The sequence below is a fragment of the Fusarium fujikuroi genome, chromosome FFUJ_chr09 (assembly GCF_900079805.1).
Source record: "Fusarium fujikuroi IMI 58289 draft genome, chromosome FFUJ_chr09".
In the NCBI taxonomy this organism is placed as follows: Eukaryota; Fungi; Ascomycota; class Sordariomycetes; order Hypocreales; family Nectriaceae; genus Fusarium; species Fusarium fujikuroi.
This window is the reverse complement of record NC_036630.1, coordinates 1,566,840-1,586,991: the sequence shown is the minus strand read 5'-3', so window position 1 is coordinate 1,586,991 and position 20,152 is coordinate 1,566,840. Positions and strand designations below refer to the sequence as shown.

At 48.7% G+C, this 20,152-nt stretch overlaps 9 protein-coding genes; 6 read left to right on the top strand and 3 right to left on the bottom strand.

Annotated features, from left to right (window-relative positions):
- Nucleotides 1-104: 104 nt before the first annotated feature.
- Nucleotides 105-410, top strand: FFUJ_09678 (probable conidiation protein con-6; the record flags this gene model as incomplete). XM_023568392.1 has 2 exons in its annotated part: nt 105-219; nt 274-410. 2 exons carry the CDS (start codon nt 105-107, stop codon nt 408-410), a joined length of 252 nt encoding a protein of 83 aa, XP_023435598.1.
- A 1,660-nt stretch (nt 411-2,070) lies between these two features.
- On the top strand, nt 2,071-2,791 carry FFUJ_09679 (uncharacterized protein; the record flags this gene model as incomplete). XM_023568391.1 has 2 exons in its annotated part: nt 2,071-2,261; nt 2,341-2,791. 2 exons carry the CDS (start codon nt 2,071-2,073, stop codon nt 2,789-2,791), a joined length of 642 nt encoding a protein of 213 aa, XP_023435597.1.
- A 1,875-nt stretch (nt 2,792-4,666) lies between these two features.
- On the top strand, nt 4,667-5,017 carry FFUJ_09680 (uncharacterized protein; the record flags this gene model as incomplete). Its single annotated transcript, XM_023568390.1, has 1 exon — nt 4,667-5,017. One exon carries the CDS (start codon nt 4,667-4,669, stop codon nt 5,015-5,017), a length of 351 nt encoding a protein of 116 aa, XP_023435596.1.
- A 289-nt stretch (nt 5,018-5,306) lies between these two features.
- Nucleotides 5,307-5,794, top strand: FFUJ_09681 (uncharacterized protein; the record flags this gene model as incomplete). XM_023568389.1 has 2 exons in its annotated part: nt 5,307-5,371; nt 5,425-5,794. The coding sequence occupies 2 exons, from the start codon at nt 5,307-5,309 to the stop codon at nt 5,792-5,794; spliced, it is 435 nt and encodes a 144-aa protein (XP_023435595.1).
- A 107-nt stretch (nt 5,795-5,901) lies between these two features.
- Nucleotides 5,902-6,979, bottom strand: FFUJ_09682 (related to short-chain dehydrogenase/reductase family protein, putative; the record flags this gene model as incomplete). XM_023568388.1 has 2 exons in its annotated part: nt 5,902-6,019; nt 6,072-6,979. The coding sequence occupies 2 exons, from the start codon at nt 6,977-6,979 to the stop codon at nt 5,902-5,904; spliced, it is 1,026 nt and encodes a 341-aa protein (XP_023435594.1).
- A 1,355-nt stretch (nt 6,980-8,334) lies between these two features.
- Nucleotides 8,335-9,343, top strand: FFUJ_09683 (probable chitosanase precursor; the record flags this gene model as incomplete). XM_023568387.1 has 4 exons in its annotated part: nt 8,335-8,497; nt 8,551-8,888; nt 8,939-9,250; nt 9,302-9,343. 4 exons carry the CDS (start codon nt 8,335-8,337, stop codon nt 9,341-9,343), a joined length of 855 nt encoding a protein of 284 aa, XP_023435593.1.
- A 373-nt stretch (nt 9,344-9,716) lies between these two features.
- On the bottom strand, nt 9,717-10,548 carry FFUJ_09684 (uncharacterized protein; the record flags this gene model as incomplete). XM_023568386.1 has 2 exons in its annotated part: nt 9,717-9,928; nt 9,975-10,548. The coding sequence occupies 2 exons, from the start codon at nt 10,546-10,548 to the stop codon at nt 9,717-9,719; spliced, it is 786 nt and encodes a 261-aa protein (XP_023435592.1).
- Nucleotides 10,549-11,645: 1,097 nt separating this feature from the next.
- FFUJ_09685 (probable UDP-glucose 6-dehydrogenase) lies at nt 11,646-13,704 on the bottom strand (the record flags this gene model as incomplete). XM_023568384.1 has 3 exons in its annotated part: nt 11,646-12,914; nt 12,974-13,449; nt 13,632-13,704. The coding sequence occupies 3 exons, from the start codon at nt 13,702-13,704 to the stop codon at nt 11,646-11,648; spliced, it is 1,818 nt and encodes a 605-aa protein (XP_023435591.1).
- A 4,797-nt stretch (nt 13,705-18,501) lies between these two features.
- Nucleotides 18,502-20,073, top strand: FFUJ_09686 (related to glycosyl transferase; the record flags this gene model as incomplete). The annotated part of the gene is made up of 1 exon (XM_023568383.1): nt 18,502-20,073. The coding sequence occupies one exon, from the start codon at nt 18,502-18,504 to the stop codon at nt 20,071-20,073; it is 1,572 nt and encodes a 523-aa protein (XP_023435590.1).
- Between the last annotated feature and the right edge of the window lie 79 nt (nt 20,074-20,152).

Here is a 20,152-nt window from a genome sequence, read left to right as displayed (position 1 = left end):
AGAGGAAAGTAGGTATATAGAGAGGACAAGTCAATACAGGGCATGTAGCAAACGACCAAGACTATTACAAGATCTATCAATCAATCAATATCAATATCACCAAAATGAATTCCGCTGGAGACCGATCCGTCATCTCGAATGACATGCAGGAGCTTCGCGAGGGCGGCGAAGAGATCTCCCACAAGATCCAGGGCCACAAGGCGAACCTTTCCAACCCCAGTATGAGCCCTCTTTAAACGAGCGTCGCCTCCAGTTACTAACAGTGATCGATAGACACCAGCCAGGCCAGCAAGGAGAACAGCAAGAAGGAGATCGAGGCTCTGGGAGGAGACGCGAACCACTACGGCAACGAGTCTGATCCTCGAAGCAAGAGCGCGGCGGACAACTTGGAGGGAAGCCGAGTTGGTTGAGTAACTTAAGTAATTAATTCAAGAATTCAAGTTCAAGAAAGATATAATTTGATATCCAAATGGAATAGTAATTGAGTTTTTCGTTCAACTTTCATATATGCGTATATTCGTTCGCGTAAGTGAATGATTCCGTTCACTGAGCCAATCGTCATCAAGTAACTGACTGCTCCAGCTTCGAAATCAGCCCCGGATCCGATTCGGATCCGAAACATCCAGCGTCGGGGTCGATCTTGCGGAGCTTGAAAGCGCAGCATGTCGTTGTTTATTTACAAAAAGGAAGCTTATTTGCGTCTCTAAATTGTTCATTGACACTGGCCTAACAGGCTACCTACCTCAGCCAAGTTACCCAGGCATTGCGTATCACGGGAAGTGGGATGAAACAAACTTCTGCTTACTCCCAAGGCGTTCCCTGGGAAATGAAGGTAATACAGTACAGACCTCCTGTACAAGTACCTATACCGGTCGGCATCTCCTTTCCACAGGTCCCGCTCAACAAAGTAACGCTGATAACGTCGCCAGACGCGCGGGTGCCCATGTTTCATTACAGAATGAAACGTGTACTTGCAGTATTGGGCATAGCAGGTCGGCAAAGCGGATGATCGGCACAGAAGGGTTGAGGTCTAACGAGTTCTGTCGATGGCATCAGAGAAAAGATGTGTTAGCCTGTGACTATTGGGCTGCTGATGGTGATGGTCTGTCTTATTGCCATACTCCTCATGGCGGAATATTTCAGCCAATATAACTCAAATATCCACATTAAATAATAATGACAGATTTGAGTAAAGTCCAGCCAATAGTCACGATAGTCTATGTCACTCGCCAGAGCAAAATTGAGACGGGTCTTGGCGTCAAACAGCCACTTTTTGGGCAGTGACAGGCTCTGCATCGTATCTCCGTGCCAAAGCCGGCGGATCTCAGAGGATTGGCTGGCAAAGTGTCGATCTAAAGACAGGACCGAGGAAGAACAATTCGTTAGAGTCGTTGAAAAACACCTAGGTTAGTAGGTACATTACATACTGCAATGAGTTACATGCAGTACAAGGATCTACCCGCGCGCGGTATTTGTAGCTCGGCAACAGAGCCAAAAGTCGCTAGAAGCTGTCACTGTCACTGTCAATTGAACATCCATGGCCATGGTCAGATCGGGCTGCCGGCAATACTCCTTCGCTATAAGGCATTAGCTCTCTTCCTCAAGAGGTCAAGTGTGGGTTTTCTCTTGCGTGGCTGATCATACCTATTTGAATCCATAACTATGATTTCTTGCCTCCATGCCATGGATGCAAGATCAAGATGAATGCACGAGGTACCATTCATTCATAAGAGCCATCTCAGTTAGCGACATTCATCATATTCTCCGTTGCCACCACTGTCCCTTTTTTCCCCCGTTACTTGTCTAATAATATTTATTGTTTCCGGCCCTTTTTAATTTTTTGCCCTTAGTAGTATAGCAAGGCGAGAGAGGCCCGCAAGACCAGGATCATCTCTGAGGCTACCTACGGAACACCCATCATTCTTCGTTCACTCATTCACTCATTTATCCGTCAAACACTTTCTTTTCTTCTTCTTTTCCTTCTCTAGAGGCGACTGCATCATTGATTCAAGTCATTTTCTGCGATATTCTACTCAACAGATGAAGGTTGTGGTTACAGGGGCGACCGGGATGGTCGGCAATGAGATCGTCAAACACTGTCTCGCGGACGCGCGCATCACAAAAGTCGTTATTCTCACTCGAAAGGCCGTCTCAATGGACATCGAGAGTCACCCAAAGGCGGATGTTATCATGATTCAAGACTTCGCGAGGTATTCGGATCAAGTTCTGCGGCGACTTGAAGGGTCTTCGGCGTGTTTATGGTAAGAAAGACAGTCTCTTTCGATCTCTGAAGATCAGTCTTCATACTGTACAAACATGAGAGGCTGATCATTCACCCAGGGCCATTGGAGCACGGCCAGATCGTCTCAGCCACGACAAGACACTTCTTCACCACGTCAACGTGGAACTACCGCTCACGGCGGCAAAAACATTGAGCGAGCGCATAGCGCCAAAGACACCAGGAGGCAACAAGTTCAACTTTGTCCTGTGCAGCAACAAGACCAACTCAAAGGCATCTTCACTGCTCTCGCTCGGGGACCCAAGGAAACCAAAGTCCGAGGCGGAGAAGGGTCTATGCGAGATTGCAGACGCCAGCCCTGAAACATTTAGCGCTTGGATCTTGAGACCCAGCGCCATCGTCACCCCAGACGCGCCCAAGAAGAGAAGACTTGTAGGCGGTCGCTCGGCTCACGGCGTTGAAGTTGCGCAGATGGCCAGGGCTTTTGTCAAGGTGGCCTGTGAGGGCTACAAGGATCGCATTATTGATAACGATGCGCTGCTGAAAATGTGAGATTCTTCCTTGGGGAGAAGTGGGTGACAACGTGTACGATGGAGCTGGACTATGTGCGTGTTGTGAAGCCGAGCTGAGCTTGACTGGGGAAGAATTTGTGGACTTGGCGGAGCATCTGGGACCGTCGAACGATATGCCAAGCCTTTTGGGAGGTGATATCCATTTGGGTGCTGCGTTGATGCTGGCACATCAAGTTCACGTCTTTGCTGTATTGTATTGTGTTGTATTGTGTTGTCTTGTCTTGTTGGCCTTCGATTCATTGTACCACTACTAACCGGGTCACGATATTAATGATGTATATAGCATTCTAGCCGGCGGAGATTGATAAGATATTTGTGTAATTGACAACATCCATCAAACACAGCAGCTCTCGCCAAGGTATTTCGGCTCGTGGTAGCTTTCGGGTATTAAACTCTAAGAGATGGAGTACGGTCCAACCAATCGAGTCTTCTGACTCGTGCATGTCTGCGATTAGAAGTGGCATCGTGTGAACGCAGCGATGTTACCGTTTCAGCCAATGCAAGATGTCGGGGTTAGGCCGGTGAGACAAGCCATTACTTGAACTCTGATTCACAACGTGAGCGAGAACCATAACAACATCTAAGCATCAATTCAGACTACGTATATTGCTTACAGTGAATGCAACATGACAGTCGGATACGAAATGCAGCTCTTGCCATATTGCAGCCACGGCTGTTGGTGACTTGTCACCAACAATCTATAACTTGACTGAGGAATCTGAAGCCGGTGCCGAGTAAGACGTAGAAATTTGCAGAAGTTGTGTTCCCTGCGTATCGAAGGGACGGCATATGCCTGTCTGTAAGTGACTGTCGCTAGATATCATGAATGAGCTTCCTTCTCTGTGTTTCGGCGACCACTCTTTGAACTTCAGCATTACCTTAAAATAAGTGCAGATTTGCCTGTGTTGGCGCGAAAGTAGGGCTCTGCTTCATAATTCAGTCATGTTTCGCAGTATAAGAGTTTTTGAAAACAATAGCTGTACCAATATAGTAAGGTAGTGCAGGTCCAAAAAGGAGGAAGAGTCTGGTGAGACTAACAGGTGAGGCCAGCTGTTGATCAACCCTGTTTTTGAGCAGAATAAAACCATAAATATCGTCTTCGATAGTCTCTTTTGATTAAGGTGAAAAGGATTCGTAAGTTAGTGAACTACATCTTCCACATGACAGGCCACTAGTGCCATGCTCAAGGCAACTGAGAAAACACCAACACTTCTACATAGCAGGATCTCTCATGTGGGTTACGGGGCAGATAGCCATACCATCATCAAGAATCATGAACTCTTTCTGTTGCATCAGCTGGCCAAGCCACCTACTCGCAGCCTTCCAATGCGGCCACGATGACACCTCTCTGCCCACAAATCGAACCAGACAGTGACAACCAGAGGCAAAAAAATGACTTCCGGTGGAATTAACTACAATCTACACTATCTTTGGCGGTCTATTCTACATCTATCATCACCAAGCCTCTTTTGCAGAGAAATCAGACCCTGGCAATGTTATACAGTTCACTCGATCTTCATAACTAAACTCTCTCCTTCACCCGTAAGCCTATAGATGAGTGTGTTCACATCGCATTCTTTCAGTATTTCTGCCACAGGTCTTATCCCAAAACTAAAAACATGCCACCATAGCACTCAGTAACTTTATATAGGTGCACTCCGAATTCACACACAATTTAAATACAAGTCAAATGTGCACAGAATATTGTTATTCTTCTTCGAGCCAATTTAAAATCACAACTTTTTTTTTTTTGAGAACTTCCTGCTCCAGCTCACCAATTCGCTTCAACCCAATTCCATCATTTGCTGATACGAGCAATCGCAACACAACAGATACCTTGTCTACGTTGCCCAAAATGGACTACAGCAACGGATTTCTAACTGTGTGCATCTTGACCTTCAGCACAGCCGTGTGTATCCTTGGTCTCATTCTCGGTGTTGTCTTCATCTTCTTCCAGCGACAAAGGGAGGAGCAGCTACTGGACGATATTCACCATACCGTATGTGCCGCCATTGAAGCATCATATGACGCTGAGAACTTTGGCTGCGTAAATGACGAGCAAACACAAGTACTCAGAAATTATCGGGTTCCAAACTATTCTTCGATGGGCTCCTATAAGAAAAAAGCAACAGCAGCAAGACCAACAAGAACAACAAGAACAACAAGAACATCCCCAACGGAGTCGCCTATTGGCGAAAACTGGTAACACGGGGTCAAGCTTTATGGCGTGAGGGGTGGATTACAGAGTTCTTTGGGAGAGTGACTTGTAAGGGGACATATCAATCGAGGAGGAACTTCTGTTGAAAGAAGGTTCGGGGGTAGTCATGTGTAAGAAAGAAACTTTTTGCATAGATATGACGATTAGAAGACCTTTTATCCTTTGTGTCTTCTTTCACAAGTATAAATAAGAGACAGGTCATGGCTAAGCACAGATCACACAACCCTTTTCCTTCATCATGATCAAACTGTCCAATTCAAGTGGCTCGATAAGCAGAATGAGTTCTCGAAACTACCAAATGCCCCTTGAAGCCTACAATTCTGAGAACATCTCTTCGAACCAGTGCGTCACTATCTCAGCGACATATTTAATACTACATCTGACCAATAGAGCAGCACATTGTCGAATATCGAAGGAGAACTTCAGCAAGATGGATCGATGCCATGGGGCCTCATTATCTTTTACATCCTTTTCTCTCTCTTTGCCCTACTGACGATCCTTCGTTGGACAGATCTGCAACTCAGCATTTTCCTTGCTTTCATCGACAGCGGCCGATGGCGAGCATACTTTGGGATGGAAGCAACCAGACTACATGGTCAGGGCAACTTCAAAAAGGTCGAAATTGGGGGCAACGCTCCGTCGGTGAAGGTGGTGAAAAAGGTTCGATTCTACGACGATACGACTATTGTTGAAGATATTGAGCGGGTGGAAACGAAGAGCAATGGAGTCGATTGTGCTGACCAAGATCAAACAAAGCGCGGATGACGAGACTTAGTACTGTTGACTTCATTGACTACATTCTCTGCCTATTTCTATCTCTTTGGCTCTTCCTAATATACATTCATGCCTGGCCCTGGTCCGTAAAGATCAGCTCAGTTGCTGTCTTTGAGTATTTCCAGAGGCTTCACAAAACTCAATTCCTTCATCAAATCATTCCAAGCCGTCTCTTGAAGTGCCTTTCCCACCGGCTCGTACATAATCTGTGGGTATCTGTCAAATTCAATTAGTACATTTTCGTCGCGGTCAGCTTCAAAGTACTCACGGCTTAATCTTGCCCTCGCCAACAAAGCTGCCATGGCTTTCTTTGCCCTTCACAGCAACAGCATCAACGTAGGATCTTGCGCCAGTAGAGACTGTTCTTCCAACAATAGGTTTGGCAATACCCATCCAAAACTGCTCAATCTTGCTCCTCTTACCATCTGTTCCAAATTCTGTTCCCCTGCACGCGCCGGGATTGGGGAAGTTGACAATGACTTCGTCGGGCGAGACGTACTCGGAGAGTTTTCCGACAAACATGATAAGAAGAAGCTTGGATACCTGATAGGCGCCATTGCTGGACCAGCTGGAAGGGTCGTCGACTGTATCCCAGATGGCATCGCTTGTTCCAGTCCAATGAGCCCAGTATGACATGTCAGAGCCAACGAGAGCGAGATGCGCAGGCTCAGAAGTTCCACGCTTCTTCTTGAGGACGGGTAAAATAAGGATAGCGAGGAGGGCAGTGGAGAGGTAGTTGATCTGACATGTCATTTCATGTTTGGACTGGTCCGATCGCTCAAACTGAGGTCTGCTCAATCCAGCGTTCAGTATGGCAATATCGAGTCGAGGCAAAGTCTCACACCACTTGACGAAGCTTTGGATCGATTTGTACGAAGCCATGTCAACCAACGACACTTCAATCTTTGCCTCTGGGAACTCGTTGCGTAGTTTCTGTGCTGCACTGTCACCTCTCGTTTGGTTCCGCACAGCAATGATCAATTGTGAAAGATCGAGGGCTAGAAGTTGACGAGCACATTCAAATCCCAATCCAACGTTTGAGCCCGTGATGAGAGCTGTTTTCCCGGAAAGAGTGACGCCTTTGGGGGTCTTGGGAACTCCTTCGATGAATTGGCGGGACAGGAATGCAAGAGGGCTAGCCTCCCAGGCGGCATTATGCTGGAGCTGAGCAGACATTGTGATTATTGGTAAATTAAATGAATAGAAACACTGATGGTCTATATTTTTGCTATATAACTATCCTCACTGCTTTCTTATATATCTATGGCCTCCGGTCGAGGTACGGACGAATTCACGGACAAAGCATGGTTACCAACGATCATCTGTGTTAGTTTCACGGCTATTTTGTTCGGCCGTGCGGAGGCCGAGACGGACGAATTGATGCACTTCTTATCAATTCTTGGAAGTGTAACTGTCATTGATCAATAGGGTCCATATGTCTGAGATTAGGAGATAACGATGTGACTGACTTTAACTTCCATATAGTGACCCGACTCTTTGCTTCATTGCTACGGATGCTGCCGAGGATGGTTCATTGAGCTGTTGTCATGCGGGAACACGGCCTCGGACGAAATGTTTCGGGCCAATAATAAGATGGGACGATAGGACAATGGCAAACTAAAGATAACAAGGAAAAGTACAGTAAAATATTACTGGATCCAATAGCACGAGTGTTGCAAGGTTATGTACGTCGATGGAACATCGATGATTTTTGTTTTTGTTTCATGGTGCGCTTCAGATGTGAGGATGACCATACAATTATTCGTGATTAAAGCTTAATATGATGAACGGATGTCAACTCATCAAGGGTTATACCTATTGAGGTCACAGAAACATCAGAGAAAGTTAGATCCATTGATGGACTGACTCGTTCGATTGTGGGTTTCTACTGTATACCTGAATGTGTTGGTTCAGGTGAGAAAACATAGGGTAACCCTGTCTCATATCCATTCTAACTTGACAAGAATAATAGCCCCAGCAAATCACATCTCTGGTCTCATTTGCCTCATCTGTCCCTCGCGTCAATCATTACTGACTGGGTTCGTTAAAATGCAGTGCAGTGCAGTGATACAATAAACGAGAGCCTTACCAATCTGGATCTTAACTAGGCGGACTAATTTCCCAATGTGCAAGATCTCGCCCTGTAGAAGCAAAAAACAACAGCCGATGGTCCAAAGGTTATAAATATGCTTAATGCTAGTAAATTATTCCGTTCTAGACCAGATCGACCCGTCTTGGCGGGGAATAATGCACCCTGATACCCCTTGGAGGGAGCCTAAGCCCTCAGCTTGCAACTCTGTAGGGAGCGAGCCCAGGACTTTTGGTTCCGAGTAAATTGGACGAGGATCACTGCCTGCATGCAAGCAAAAAATGAGCTCTTTGAATAAAACCACTCTCGCCCCGAGGTTGATAAGGGGGACATTTCCATAGACATTTAAACATAAAGATAGAGATCAACTATCGCGATTGATTTGATCGGCCTTTCCTTTTCCCCACGCTCGCTACTTCATTTCGGTCGCAGATTCATCGACATGGGTTCCCTTCGATTTCTCCTTTTCGCGTCGATCGCCACTCTGGCTTCCTGTCGCGATGTCCCCGATAACATCAAGGCTCTCAAAGAGAGCATCATAAAACAAGGCTCTTGCAATGATACTCTCGCAGAAGGCTTCCACAGCGCCGACGGCGACGATGGCTGTAAGCCTTCCAAGATCCGCGTTGCAGTTGCAACCGCGACTAATCAGTAGCAGCATACGTCTACTGCGGCGATCATCTCAAGGACTACAATGTGATATATCTCCAGGGCACCAAAGGCAAGCTCGTCAACATGGACATCGACTGCGATGGAGTCCAGGGCAGTTCTGCAGATGATGGACGCTGTGGCTCATCAGGCGACACACAATCTGTCACGTCCTTTCAAGACCAGCTCAAGTCGTATGGCACGGACCAGAAGGACCTCGATGCCAATATTCATCCTTACGTGGTGTTCGGAAACGTGGGTACGAAGAAGAACTGGCCAACTTTTGATGCGCAAAAGCACGGCATCAAGCCATTGAGTGTGATGGCTGTTGTATGCGGCGACAAAATGGTAAAACAATTGACTCTTTTTGAACGCGGAATGATTGCTGACTTTGTTAGTTTTACGGCATCTGGGGCGACGAGAATGGCGATGATGGTGATGAAGCAATGGTCGGAGAGGCCTCCATCTCCCTTGCAACGGCTTGCTTCGGTGATGACATGAACGGCGACAATGGCCACGATGAAGATGATGTATTGTATATCGCCTTCCCTGGTAGCGACGCTGTGCCAGGAGAAGACGGTGCCGACTGGGACGCCAAAAACTTCAAGGACTTCGAAGAGAGTCTCGGTGGTGTCGGAGATAAGCTGGTCGCTCGAATCGAGGACACCGACAGTGGTGCCTCTTACTTATGGCCTGGTACATGGGGAATGGTAAGATATTACCCTTTTGCGTCATTTCAAGTTGTACTGACATTATGATAGGGTCTACTCGTCGCCTCGGCTATGGCTGCCATGGTAGTTTGAACACAAGAGGGTGCATGCATAGTGGGCTTCGGCGGCTCATGATTCTGGAGATGTTTCGTACCACGTACCTGATGTTTGTTATATGAACTGTTAATATTGGGCATTGGGTTGCATATAGAAGAAGCCATCATAGACATAGAATACCTAATTCTACACTTTTAATACCTTCTGCTTCACGTACAGCACTCACTATCTATACAATCGTCACACGCCATCACTGAAAGAACCGCGCAAACCAGTAGATGATAGTAACAGACAAGGATATCTTCGTTCAACGAGTGTTTTATCTAAACTTGGATATAATAAGGGAGAAAGGAAAGCTTGTCGCAAGCGCTATGATCTACATATCTAAAGTGTTGAAATCGAACGCAACTCATACCGCCAAGGCGATTCCTAACAATGAAGTGAAAATAATAACCCAATTACCACCAGACTCTAATCCAGCACCTGCATTCGTCGAGTCTTGCTTCGCACCCATGGCAGTCGGCCGCGTCGCCTCGACCCGAACGTTATCCGCCGCTTTGTCCTGGTCAGGAGTGTAAGTAAGCGGCTTGAACCCGCATGACCGCACGATAATATCCAGGTCTGTTTCGTTAGCAGCTGCTTAGTGAGTTTGAGCATGGAGACTCACTGTTTTGCTTGTGTCCATCAACGACGATGCAGTCTTGACATAGCGCCGCGATCTTGGCCACATCAAAGCTCTTGTTGTTGCATACACATTCCCTCTCCGGATCATCCTCTGGAACTAATGACTGGGTCTGCAAACTAGCCCCCCAACTAGTCATGCTCGCTGTACCAGAATCACCCTGAAGAGTCTTCGTAGGTTGAGTTACTTCCGAGCTGACAAACGATGAACTTATCAAGGTACGTCTCATTGTCATTGTCTGCTCCTCCGCACTGGTGTCGTCCGCAACCCATTTCATTGATGCCAGCGTAGACTTGGTAGTCGACGTTGGTGTTGACCTTGACGTTGAAGTTGAAGTCGACGATGCCGTGCTCTCTTGAGGCTCGAACTGTGGAGGAAATGACGTCGGTGCAGCCCTAATGATAGAAAAGCTTCTCTTGTGCAGTCCATCATCCTCGAGCGGTTCCACGGCCAACTTTGGAACCCACTCGGGGTTTGGCTGTCGCTTCGCGAGGCGATGGTTGTGAACATCACATTTTGCTGTCAACTCGACGATTGGACCACAGATCGTCACGCACATGAGTGGAATGTCGTCCGGCGGCAAGACGTCCGCTATGGCGACAGCGACGAGGCCTGCAATTGCGGCCTGTCTGGCCCATGACAATCTCATCTCGACGAATAGCTGCCTCGACTGTATCCCAAGTCGACGATGGTGGCCCGTACGTTTAGGCCTCGAAGACAAGACAGGACAGGATGAGCCGCCTGCAGCCAGCAATTGAATAATAAGCGAAAGAATATAGAGGCACAGCCCCGGGATAACACAAAAGTGATACCAATATGGTTAAAGAGCGTATGGTAGCGAGACCAAGATGTCACCCGTTCAACAGGAAGACAAAGACGACAAATGTCTCGGGACGAGAAGCACGCACGAGGAGGCGAACCACGGCGACGGTACTCCTCGATGCATGGTGAAACGCGTGCCCAAAGGAGAGTAGTAATCTGTATCAAGTGCAGGGCACGATGCTACGTGGAGCGAGATCGAGAACGTTGTTGCAGGGAACATGACGGCTGGGCTTGGGAAACAAGTAGTATTCCGGTGATAGCTTGTTACACTAGAGGTTCAGAGGTGAGACGCCTGGTCAATCGGCTGAAACAAGGTGTTTGAAGCTTCGTCTCAGGACAGGATCATGGTGGATTAGTCATGAAACAAATTGACTGACGCGAACACCATGATAGATAGCGATCGTGATAGCTGAACCGCTATGAAATATTTCAGTTAGTATGTACCTACCTAGCCTCCCCATCTTAAGCTTAATTGATAGACATGGGGTAATCTGATCTGTCTATCGCCAAAGTCCAAACGGCTACAGGGCCATAATTCAATCAAGGTGCCATGGACATCAGACAGCAGGTAACGGAAACATTGCTCTCGCATCGCATTTTTAACATCTTCGAATCTAAATCTATGTCCAGTAAACATCTTCACCTGTTCACGCCGTGCATCCGCCATGTCCTTCCAGTGTATCTCGGCGTGTATCATCAACCACGTCCATATGTCATTTCATGCTTATTAAAAACGGTATAATCTTAGCCAACAGTCGACGAATTCATACAATCAAGAAATCTAAAAGTCGGCCGTCGAAAAAATTGTGTCTATCTCAAAACCAGGTGAGACATTTAGAAGCGGTGCTGGCGACCAACACTCTCGACGCGAACGCCAAGCTTGACCATCTCTCGAGAGTCGATGACACCACGGCCGTCAAAGACCCAACGGGGCTTGGCCATGCTCTCAGAAATGCGGACCCAGTCAACGCGCTCCTTGGGCTTGTACTCCTCGGAGCTTCCCATTCCTGTGGCGAAGCCAGTGTCCTTGCTCTCACGTTCCTGGATGCAGTCGGGGCAGTCGTCTTCACAGCTGGGCTCGACGTTGAAGCGGTCCAGAGGGTCATGGGATTGGACATCAGCACGTTGGACAAGGTGCTTGTGGAGAGCGAGAAGCTCGTTGGCACTAGGGGTGGCGCTCTCGAAAGGACGAGGGTCGGCCTTGGGGTTAGGCTTGCGGCCAATGGTCTTAGATTGGACGGCAGGTGTAGGGGCGGGAGGAGGAGGAGGCTGGTTGCGGAACTCGTCGAACTCAGTAGCAATGATGATGGCGGTACTGGACTCGCAAGCATCGTAGGCATTGCCATGGACAGTGATGTTGTGTCCCTCAGCAAGGGGTCCGAGGAGCTCCTTGATCTCGGCCTTGATGACCAGAGGGTTACAGCAGGGATCGAAGACAGCCACCTCACGGGGGCGCTCCTCAAGAAGGGTCTTGATCATCTCAAGAGCGGGAGCCTCACGGGTATCGGAGGTGTTCTTCTTGAAAGCGAAGCCAAGAATGGTAACCTTCTTGCCAACGAGAGTGTTGTTGAGACACTTGATGACGCGGTTGGAGAAACGGTCACGGGCATACTCGTTCATCTTGACAACCTGGCGCCAGTACTCAGCGACCTCGGGAAGACCCATGGTCTCAGCAAGGTAGACGAGGTTGAGAACATCCTTCTTGAAGCAGCTACCACCGAAACCGATACCAGCCATCAAGAACTTGTTACCAATACGGGGGTCAACACCGACAGCACGGGCAACCTCATCGACATCAGCGCCAGTCTGCTCGCAGACAGCGGAGATGGAGTTGATGGAGGAGATACGCTGAGCCAGCATAGAGTTGGCAACAAGCTTAGCGAGCTCGGAAGACCAGACGTTGGTGGTCAGAATGCGCTCGCGAGGAATCCAGGCGTTGTAAACCTTGACGAGAGCCTCGGCAGCTCGCTTACCGGAGGGGGTAGGAGCGGAACCGATCAGGATACGGTCAGGGTAGAGGAGATCGTTGACAGCGGTACCGGCAGCCAAAAACTCGGGGTTGGAGAGAATCTCGAAATGGACACCAGGGCGGTGCATGTTAAGCTTGAATCGCGTTGTTAGCATTTGACCGCTCTTCTGCTGCAGAATTACCATGTGCTTACAGTATCAGCGACAAGCTGGGCAGTTCGGCAAGGAACAGTCGACTTCTCGACAATGATGGCTCCCTCGCGGGCGTACTGAGCAACGACACCAGTGACAGCTTCGAAAGCGGTCATATCAGTGGCGCTGCCGGCACCAACACCACGGTACTTGGTGGGAGTGTTAACGGCAACAAGGACAATATCGGCCTCGCCAATGTGCTTGGCAATGTCGGCGGAGAAGAACAGGTTGGGCTTGCGCTCAGCAACTGTGATCTCGCCCTCCTCGGCGGAGGAACCCTCACTGTCAGTGGTTGGCTCATTGGAGATCTTGGTAGGTCGGCCACCGTCACGGGCAATTCGGACGATATCGTGCAGACCAGGCTCGTAGATAGGGGGGTGGCGGGAGTTCCAGCGGCGAATGCGAGTGGTGTCTCGGTCAACGACAGTGACCTGAATGTGGGGGTTCTGGAAAGCGACGACAGCAGCGGTAGGGCCACCTGTGTGAAGTTTGTTAGTTTGTTGGAACTCAATTGCGTTATTGGAGCGGTGTATAGGTCCCGAGGGGTTGATAAGCGCGCAGTCATGATATCGAGTGCATTGCCACAACTCTCGCAAATCCGATACACCAGCTTTTTGCTCTCTCATGGAGAATCGATTGGAAAAGGTTTCTGCAACTTACCAACGTAACCAGCACCGACACAGCAGATGCGGCGTACCTCAATGGGGGCCTCCTGAGTACCGTTTGAAGACATGATGATCAGAGGCGGTATGAAGATATTACAGACAAGGCAAAGAACAATCTGTAGAGACGATGCGCGCAAACAAGGTCACGAATCGACACACGTAGTATGCTAGCGAGTGTAAGGGCTTGGAGAGAGATGGGAGGGAATGGGGAGGTTTATAAAGGAGGTGGAAGCAAAGGCAAGGGAGGCTAGAAAAGATATTCCCACTTCAACGTTGCAGTCAAGGTGAGCTAATAGGAAAAAGGGGGGCACTACTTTCCCTCTGGGCTCTGGAGGGGACTGGAGAAGGACGGAGGGAGACTACCTTACCCAAGGCAAAGGCAAAGGCCGGTGGAGGGGTAGTCGTTGAAGCCACGCAACGATTGGGGAGCAACTTTTTGGCACGAGAAATTAAGGCGGTGAGATTATTCCCATTAGTTTAAGTTAGTACCTTTGTTCTTTTCCACAGTCCTTCCCTACAGCAGGTACATATCTCGTTCTGCCCGCCCGCCGCCTGCCCGCCCGCCGCCAACTTTTCAAGGGAGCGAACGGCAGCAGGTGTGCTGTGTGTGGTGTCGATTCTTGGAGGGGCAGGGATTCGTTCATTGGATTTTCAGGGATTCCAGGCACACAGACACCTTCTCACAGAGGGGGGTTCTGAATGCAGGTACCGTGGCCACTGCAGCCCGCTGAAAAGGGTACTTTTGGGAGCTCGAGGGGCCCTGGAATTGGATCGAGAAATGATCCAATCCAATCCAATAGCACTGTACGTACAGTATCCATCAGATAAGGCACGGTGCGCTACAAGGCTGGGCTGCGCTGGGCTGCGCAAGCCCCTCCACTCCCGCGCAAACCAGGTCCCTCCAATACAACCCCCACATGCCTTGCACGGCTAAGCTTATAAATTGAGGGTTGGTAACTGTTGGTTGACGCTTGTCGGTGAGTTTATTCTGGAGGAATTATGCATACGAGCTATAGATCGGAATAAATTCTCTGCCTAGTCTCAGATCAGCAAACTCAAATGGCATGAGGTTATCTCGAGGTGGACACCGTCACTATCTCTAATTAGACTAACAGCCAATATTATCAGAATCTAACGAACATAGTTTAAAAGCAAATAATCCACCAAATGCTCTGACAAGGAACTACGGGTACCAAAGCCAGGGTCCACATCCCGGTTATGCACTGTCCAACGCACTGTTCCTCATATCACCCAAGCTATCAAACGGAACATGGACTCTTCGCTACTGTATGCCCTGCAGTAGGTATCTTGCTGGGGACGGGAAGAGACCAGACCAGACCAGACTGTTTCTTACAGAAACGATCCATTCCCGCTGTCGATTCACGATGTCAGGGTGCACGGGCGATGCTGTCATCGTAACAGTCCCAATCGCCATCAGGACGAACAAGTTGATCTAGGCCAAGTTACATCGCCTCAGCCTCATGAAGCTGACCGACTTTAAAAAAGAACTTGGTGTGCTCGTAAAAACAGAACACGAGGTGCAGAATTTTCAGCGGAATGCGCCCTCCGTGCATCGCCTGATAGATGTCCTCTGATACTGGATATCTTCATTCCTGCGAGGCTGACATGATTTGAAGATCAACAAGTCAATGTTTTGAGGTTGCCGAGATTTCGACCAACTGATAGACAGGGGTTAATTCTCTGCTGCAACGACTCGTTACAACGGATACGTAGCCACAACCCCCGGCTGAAATGGCATGGCATGCAAAAGGTGATAATGAGGCGACTAACGGGAATAGGGACAAGACGGTGAAGGCAAACAACCTACGGAGTACATGTCTTTATTATGGTATCAGGGAGGGAATTGTCCAAGACATTAAAATACAGAATTGCCTATAGACTGGCACGCTTGAGAAGCAAAACCCAATTCCTTGGGTACTTGTCTTAGACAGTATCTCGATTAGCAGGCGCCTTGGGGCCCTCACAAACTTCAATACCAAGACAATTAATAATCCACGATGGCGGCCAACAACCAGAAGAGTGAGACGCCGTAATATCGATTGGTCTCATTTCACCCGCTGCCAGCTCGGCCGATGGGGCATGGAGTATAGCGCCTCAGGGGTCGCTGATTGAACACTTTGTGATGCCCGTCATTCTGCTAACAAAAACCGGAGTCTTACCGACTCAGAAGGAAGAAAAGCACTGTGCTTACTCGGCCGACTCCGCAGTATATGTAAATGCTGACATTGACACTGGCAGTCTGACAGAAATAGAACCGAGCCACACATACTCGCGATGCTTCGCAAGCTCCCCGGATTACTCTTCTGGAAACTCATTCGAATAGGTAGTCTGTCGGGTGTTGGACGAGGTGACGCTTAGTTCGAGCTTGGCGATAATTGTCAGCCTATTCTGAAACAAATCATCATGATCGGCGCGGCTACGACACGGGTTGATTAGGTATTGCAATTCTCATAATCATATGGTTCCTATTTGACTCGTCAAAATTCTAGCCAGCTTCCTTTCTCAGGAGTCGCAGGAGTCGCACAAGGGGAAAATAATCAAGACGGACATTAACCCATGAAGAGATTGGTCTTAGGTGATGCGAAGAGTTAATCAGTTGTTTTCCATAGATATACGTATGTATTCTCATCGTTCATGTATCATGAAAGGCTAGTATTCAGCCAGCCCAGCCTCTCTGCGCTGACTGACCCAAAAAGATTATGTTGCGGCTGAGCGCTAATTTGGCAACCAACACTCTAATCCATCACTGACGGTTGTTGAGGGCTGGGATGCCAGCAGTCGATGACTGAACTGTTACCAAGAGGATCTATGGGATCCCGACTCAGAATTATTGAGCAAAAGCACTTGACTTCGTGTTAGTTGGTCGGTCAGCAAGTTACAAGATATTGTCCATCTCTTGGTGCATATCTTGAGCCTCCAATTGTCACCTGGTGGGCATCCCACCGAGCTAATAACCCAGACCCTTGTAACTAATTAATCCCATTCCCACTCTATTCGGCTCTAGTAGCGACTATTGATGGGTGTCATGATGCCGGGGACCTCTGCGTCATGAGCTCGCATGGGATTCATGAGCCAAGCCGGGAAGATGATGGGGCCTTCAACGGAGGCTGCGAGCCGTGTCTGTAGCAGCAAGACAGACAGCTCATGTGTCCACAGAAGCTCAATGCCCATGCTGATGGGTATTTGGGGATTCCGGTCGCGACAGTGGATCGGCCCGTCGATTCCATCAACATTCGAGCTCGCTAGGCATGTCGGCGGGTTCCTAAACACCAGACCATCAGATGTTTATTACCGCGAAGCGACTCTATTCAGATCATCCGCGAGAGGGGTATCGCCGTTGATGAATTCCACTTCGCTTGGACTATAGAGAACAATTCAAGGTATATCAGGGCAGAAGCGCGATTTTCTGGCATGCCCTGGTCAAGTTGTCTCCAATTTGGAAGCCTCAATTCTACATCGTTCCAGATATATCCAAACAAACATATTGGATGAGACCACATTTGCGACACAGCCGGGCACTTGGTAGACTTACAACCAGACAGAGGGTTCTTCGTTCATTCTTCATAAAATTGGACAACTCTAGTCCTCATCCCAGGACAAAGTCAGGTGGTTGTTGAGAAGGAAGAATAAGGTGTCCACGTGATGTTGCACGTGTCTGTTCTCCTATCATGTTCTCTCTGAGATCTGGACCTACTGGAATCTTCATCTAATCTCTTTCTCTTAGCAACCAGCCGCCAACTCTGATAAGTTTGATTAAAAACTGTTGGTCATCTCTGTTGAGCTTTGTGGAGTACGTCTCTGCTTTTGCCTAAAAGGCCCATTCGACTCGTAATGGCGCCACCAATTTCCCTATGCCGATAGCTCCCGCTTAACCCATGGTTGGCGAGTCGAGATTACTGGAGGCGCTCCGTCTATTTCCGATGTCTTTCATGAAATGATCAATTTTGACTACTGACACTTTTATCTTCAAGCTGAGATGAGTCTGTCGCGAGTCGCGATCCAAAAGCCATTGTTGTTGGATATGGCAAAACCCGCCGCCAATGACCAAGATATGTTTGGGCACGGGGGCTGGAATTGCCATGGCCATTCGCGATCTCTCAATCATTGGCGGATTGAACGTCTTGGGACAATGTGATATCGGTGAGGCCTCTGATTCGCCCACCACACGTCTCCAGCAGGGGTTCTTCAACGACACAGATCTCAGCGAATGGTTCATGTCAGGGACCAACCTGAAAGACCATTAGATATCGACCAGGCTGAGTCATTGTTACCAGAACTTCTGGCACAAGACCGGCAGTCGTTTTTTTCGATCCTGGAATCGAGTGATTGCATGACAGGACCTACAAGTCTAAAGAAGGGATCTTTTGATGCGTTTGAGCTTCCTGTGGTGGTCAAGACAAGTCTGTCCTTGATCCTCTCGCACGCCCGCCACGAAGTTTCTCAAGAATTCCTAGAAACAAAGACTGCCACCATATTCACCAATACAATGCTATATTCTCGTTCATACCATGACGTCTAATCAAGATCGACCCCTCCATTTGCCCCTCCCCCACGAGAATGGTCCCGTTAGATCGACGAACTGCGTCCAACAGCCCCTCCTCGTGGTGTTTACTCTGGCTTGTATTCAGCCTCGCTCTTACCAAAATTTGCGCCTCATGTGCTTCTAGAGATGTTTTGTCTCGCTCCCGTGGCCCTGTTTCTGTCCACGTGCGAGGCATTTCTTCTGATGTTGGTTTGTGACTATGGGCATTGCGAAAGAGAAAAGGCTCGCGTTCCGCCTCTTTTCTGTTTCGCAGCATGTCTTCACGGTAACTTCCATCCAAAGCACTTTGCTGCAAGTCAACATGATTGCTGAAGCTCTACCCGCTCCTCAACCGCGCTATCCCAGCCATGACCTCTCCAAGTTTCCTGATACCCTGAAAGGGAAGCGAATCCTCCTCTGCACCGAGTCTTTTGGGCCTGTCAATGGTGTCAGTCGCACGACTTTGATGCTTGTTAACCATTTAAGGGCACATGGAGCTCAGGTCGCAGTGGTTGCGCCACATAACCATACAGAACACAATACTTTTACGCCGCCACCATCGCCAACTATGTCCCCTGCAGATAAGCAGCCCGAAGTCAGAGTCACTGGATATCCTCTTCCATTCAATCCCGAGCTCTCTATCGTGTACCCGGTGCGCAATTCGACTCTGTACTCAAGAACATTTGGCGATGATGCTCCTCCCGATCTGATCTACCTTGCATCGCCTGCAAGTCTGGGTTTCCAAGTCATGCTTCAACTACGACAACAGCCAAAAGAGAAGCAAATACCCGTCATCTGCAATTTCCAGACCGATCTTGCTGGCTATTGTTCCATCCTATTTCCGGCACCGCTGAGCCACGTTGCGGTCTTTGCATTCGCAGCTGTCCAGAGTTATCTCTTCAGTCACTCCTCGATCAAGACCATATTCTACCCTTCGAGTTTTGTGAAACGATATTTGATGGGCCAGAAGGTGCCAGCAGATAAGCTAGAGGTTCTAACACGAGGTGTCAACACTGAGTTATTCAATCCCCGAATGAGAAGCGAGGAACTGCGGAAACAGCTGGCGCCTAATGGCGAGATCATTTTCGTGACAGTCTCCAGAATCGCTGGCGAGAAAGGCTTCGATTTTCTGGCGAAGGCTGCAAAGGAGCTTGATGCCCGGGGACTCAATTTCAAGCTTTATGTCGTCGGCGGTAATCGCAACCCCGATGTCGAGAAGGAAGTACAAGAGCTTTTTGATCCTCTACGAGAGAAGGGTAAGGTTATCTTCGCCGGTTTTAAGGTCGGGGAAGATCTCGCCACTGCTTATGCTAGCGGCGATGTTTTTCTCCATTGTTCGGTTACAGAAACCTTTGGCCTTGTCGTTTTGGAGTCTATGGCCAGTGGGGTTCCAGTCATCGCTCGTGATGAAGGGGGCCCGTCTGACATTGTCCAGCAAGGAGGAAACGGATTCCTCATCTCTCCAGACGACCTCGATGGTTTCGTAGCCAAGGCCATGAAACTTGGTCTAGACCACACCCTTCGTGCCCAGATGGGCCAGGCCGCAAGATCGTACGCATGCGAGATGACATGGGACAAGATTAACAACAAGGTTGCCTGGCGCATGTCGGACACCATCTCGGAATGGAAGCGCGAGCGGAATGGCCCAACAAACCGACTCTCATCGCATCTCAAGTCCCAGGAGCCGCTTATTCCAATCTACGGGTGGCTTATGATGAACGATGCTATTCGCGAGGCAATGACACGGGGTATTGTCGACGCACGACTCATGGGCGGACTGGGTGTCATTCTATCATTCTGGATGGTAACAGGGTGGTATATGGTCTTCACAGAATGCTTCCTCTGGGCTAAAGGGCGATGGAGAAGTGCAGAGAGAAGATTGTCAATCTCATAGGTTGAAGTCATGTCTTGCCGCGCGGCGTTTCGATTATGTGCATGGCTTGGAGGAGTTGGAGGAACCAGTTTGCTATGAT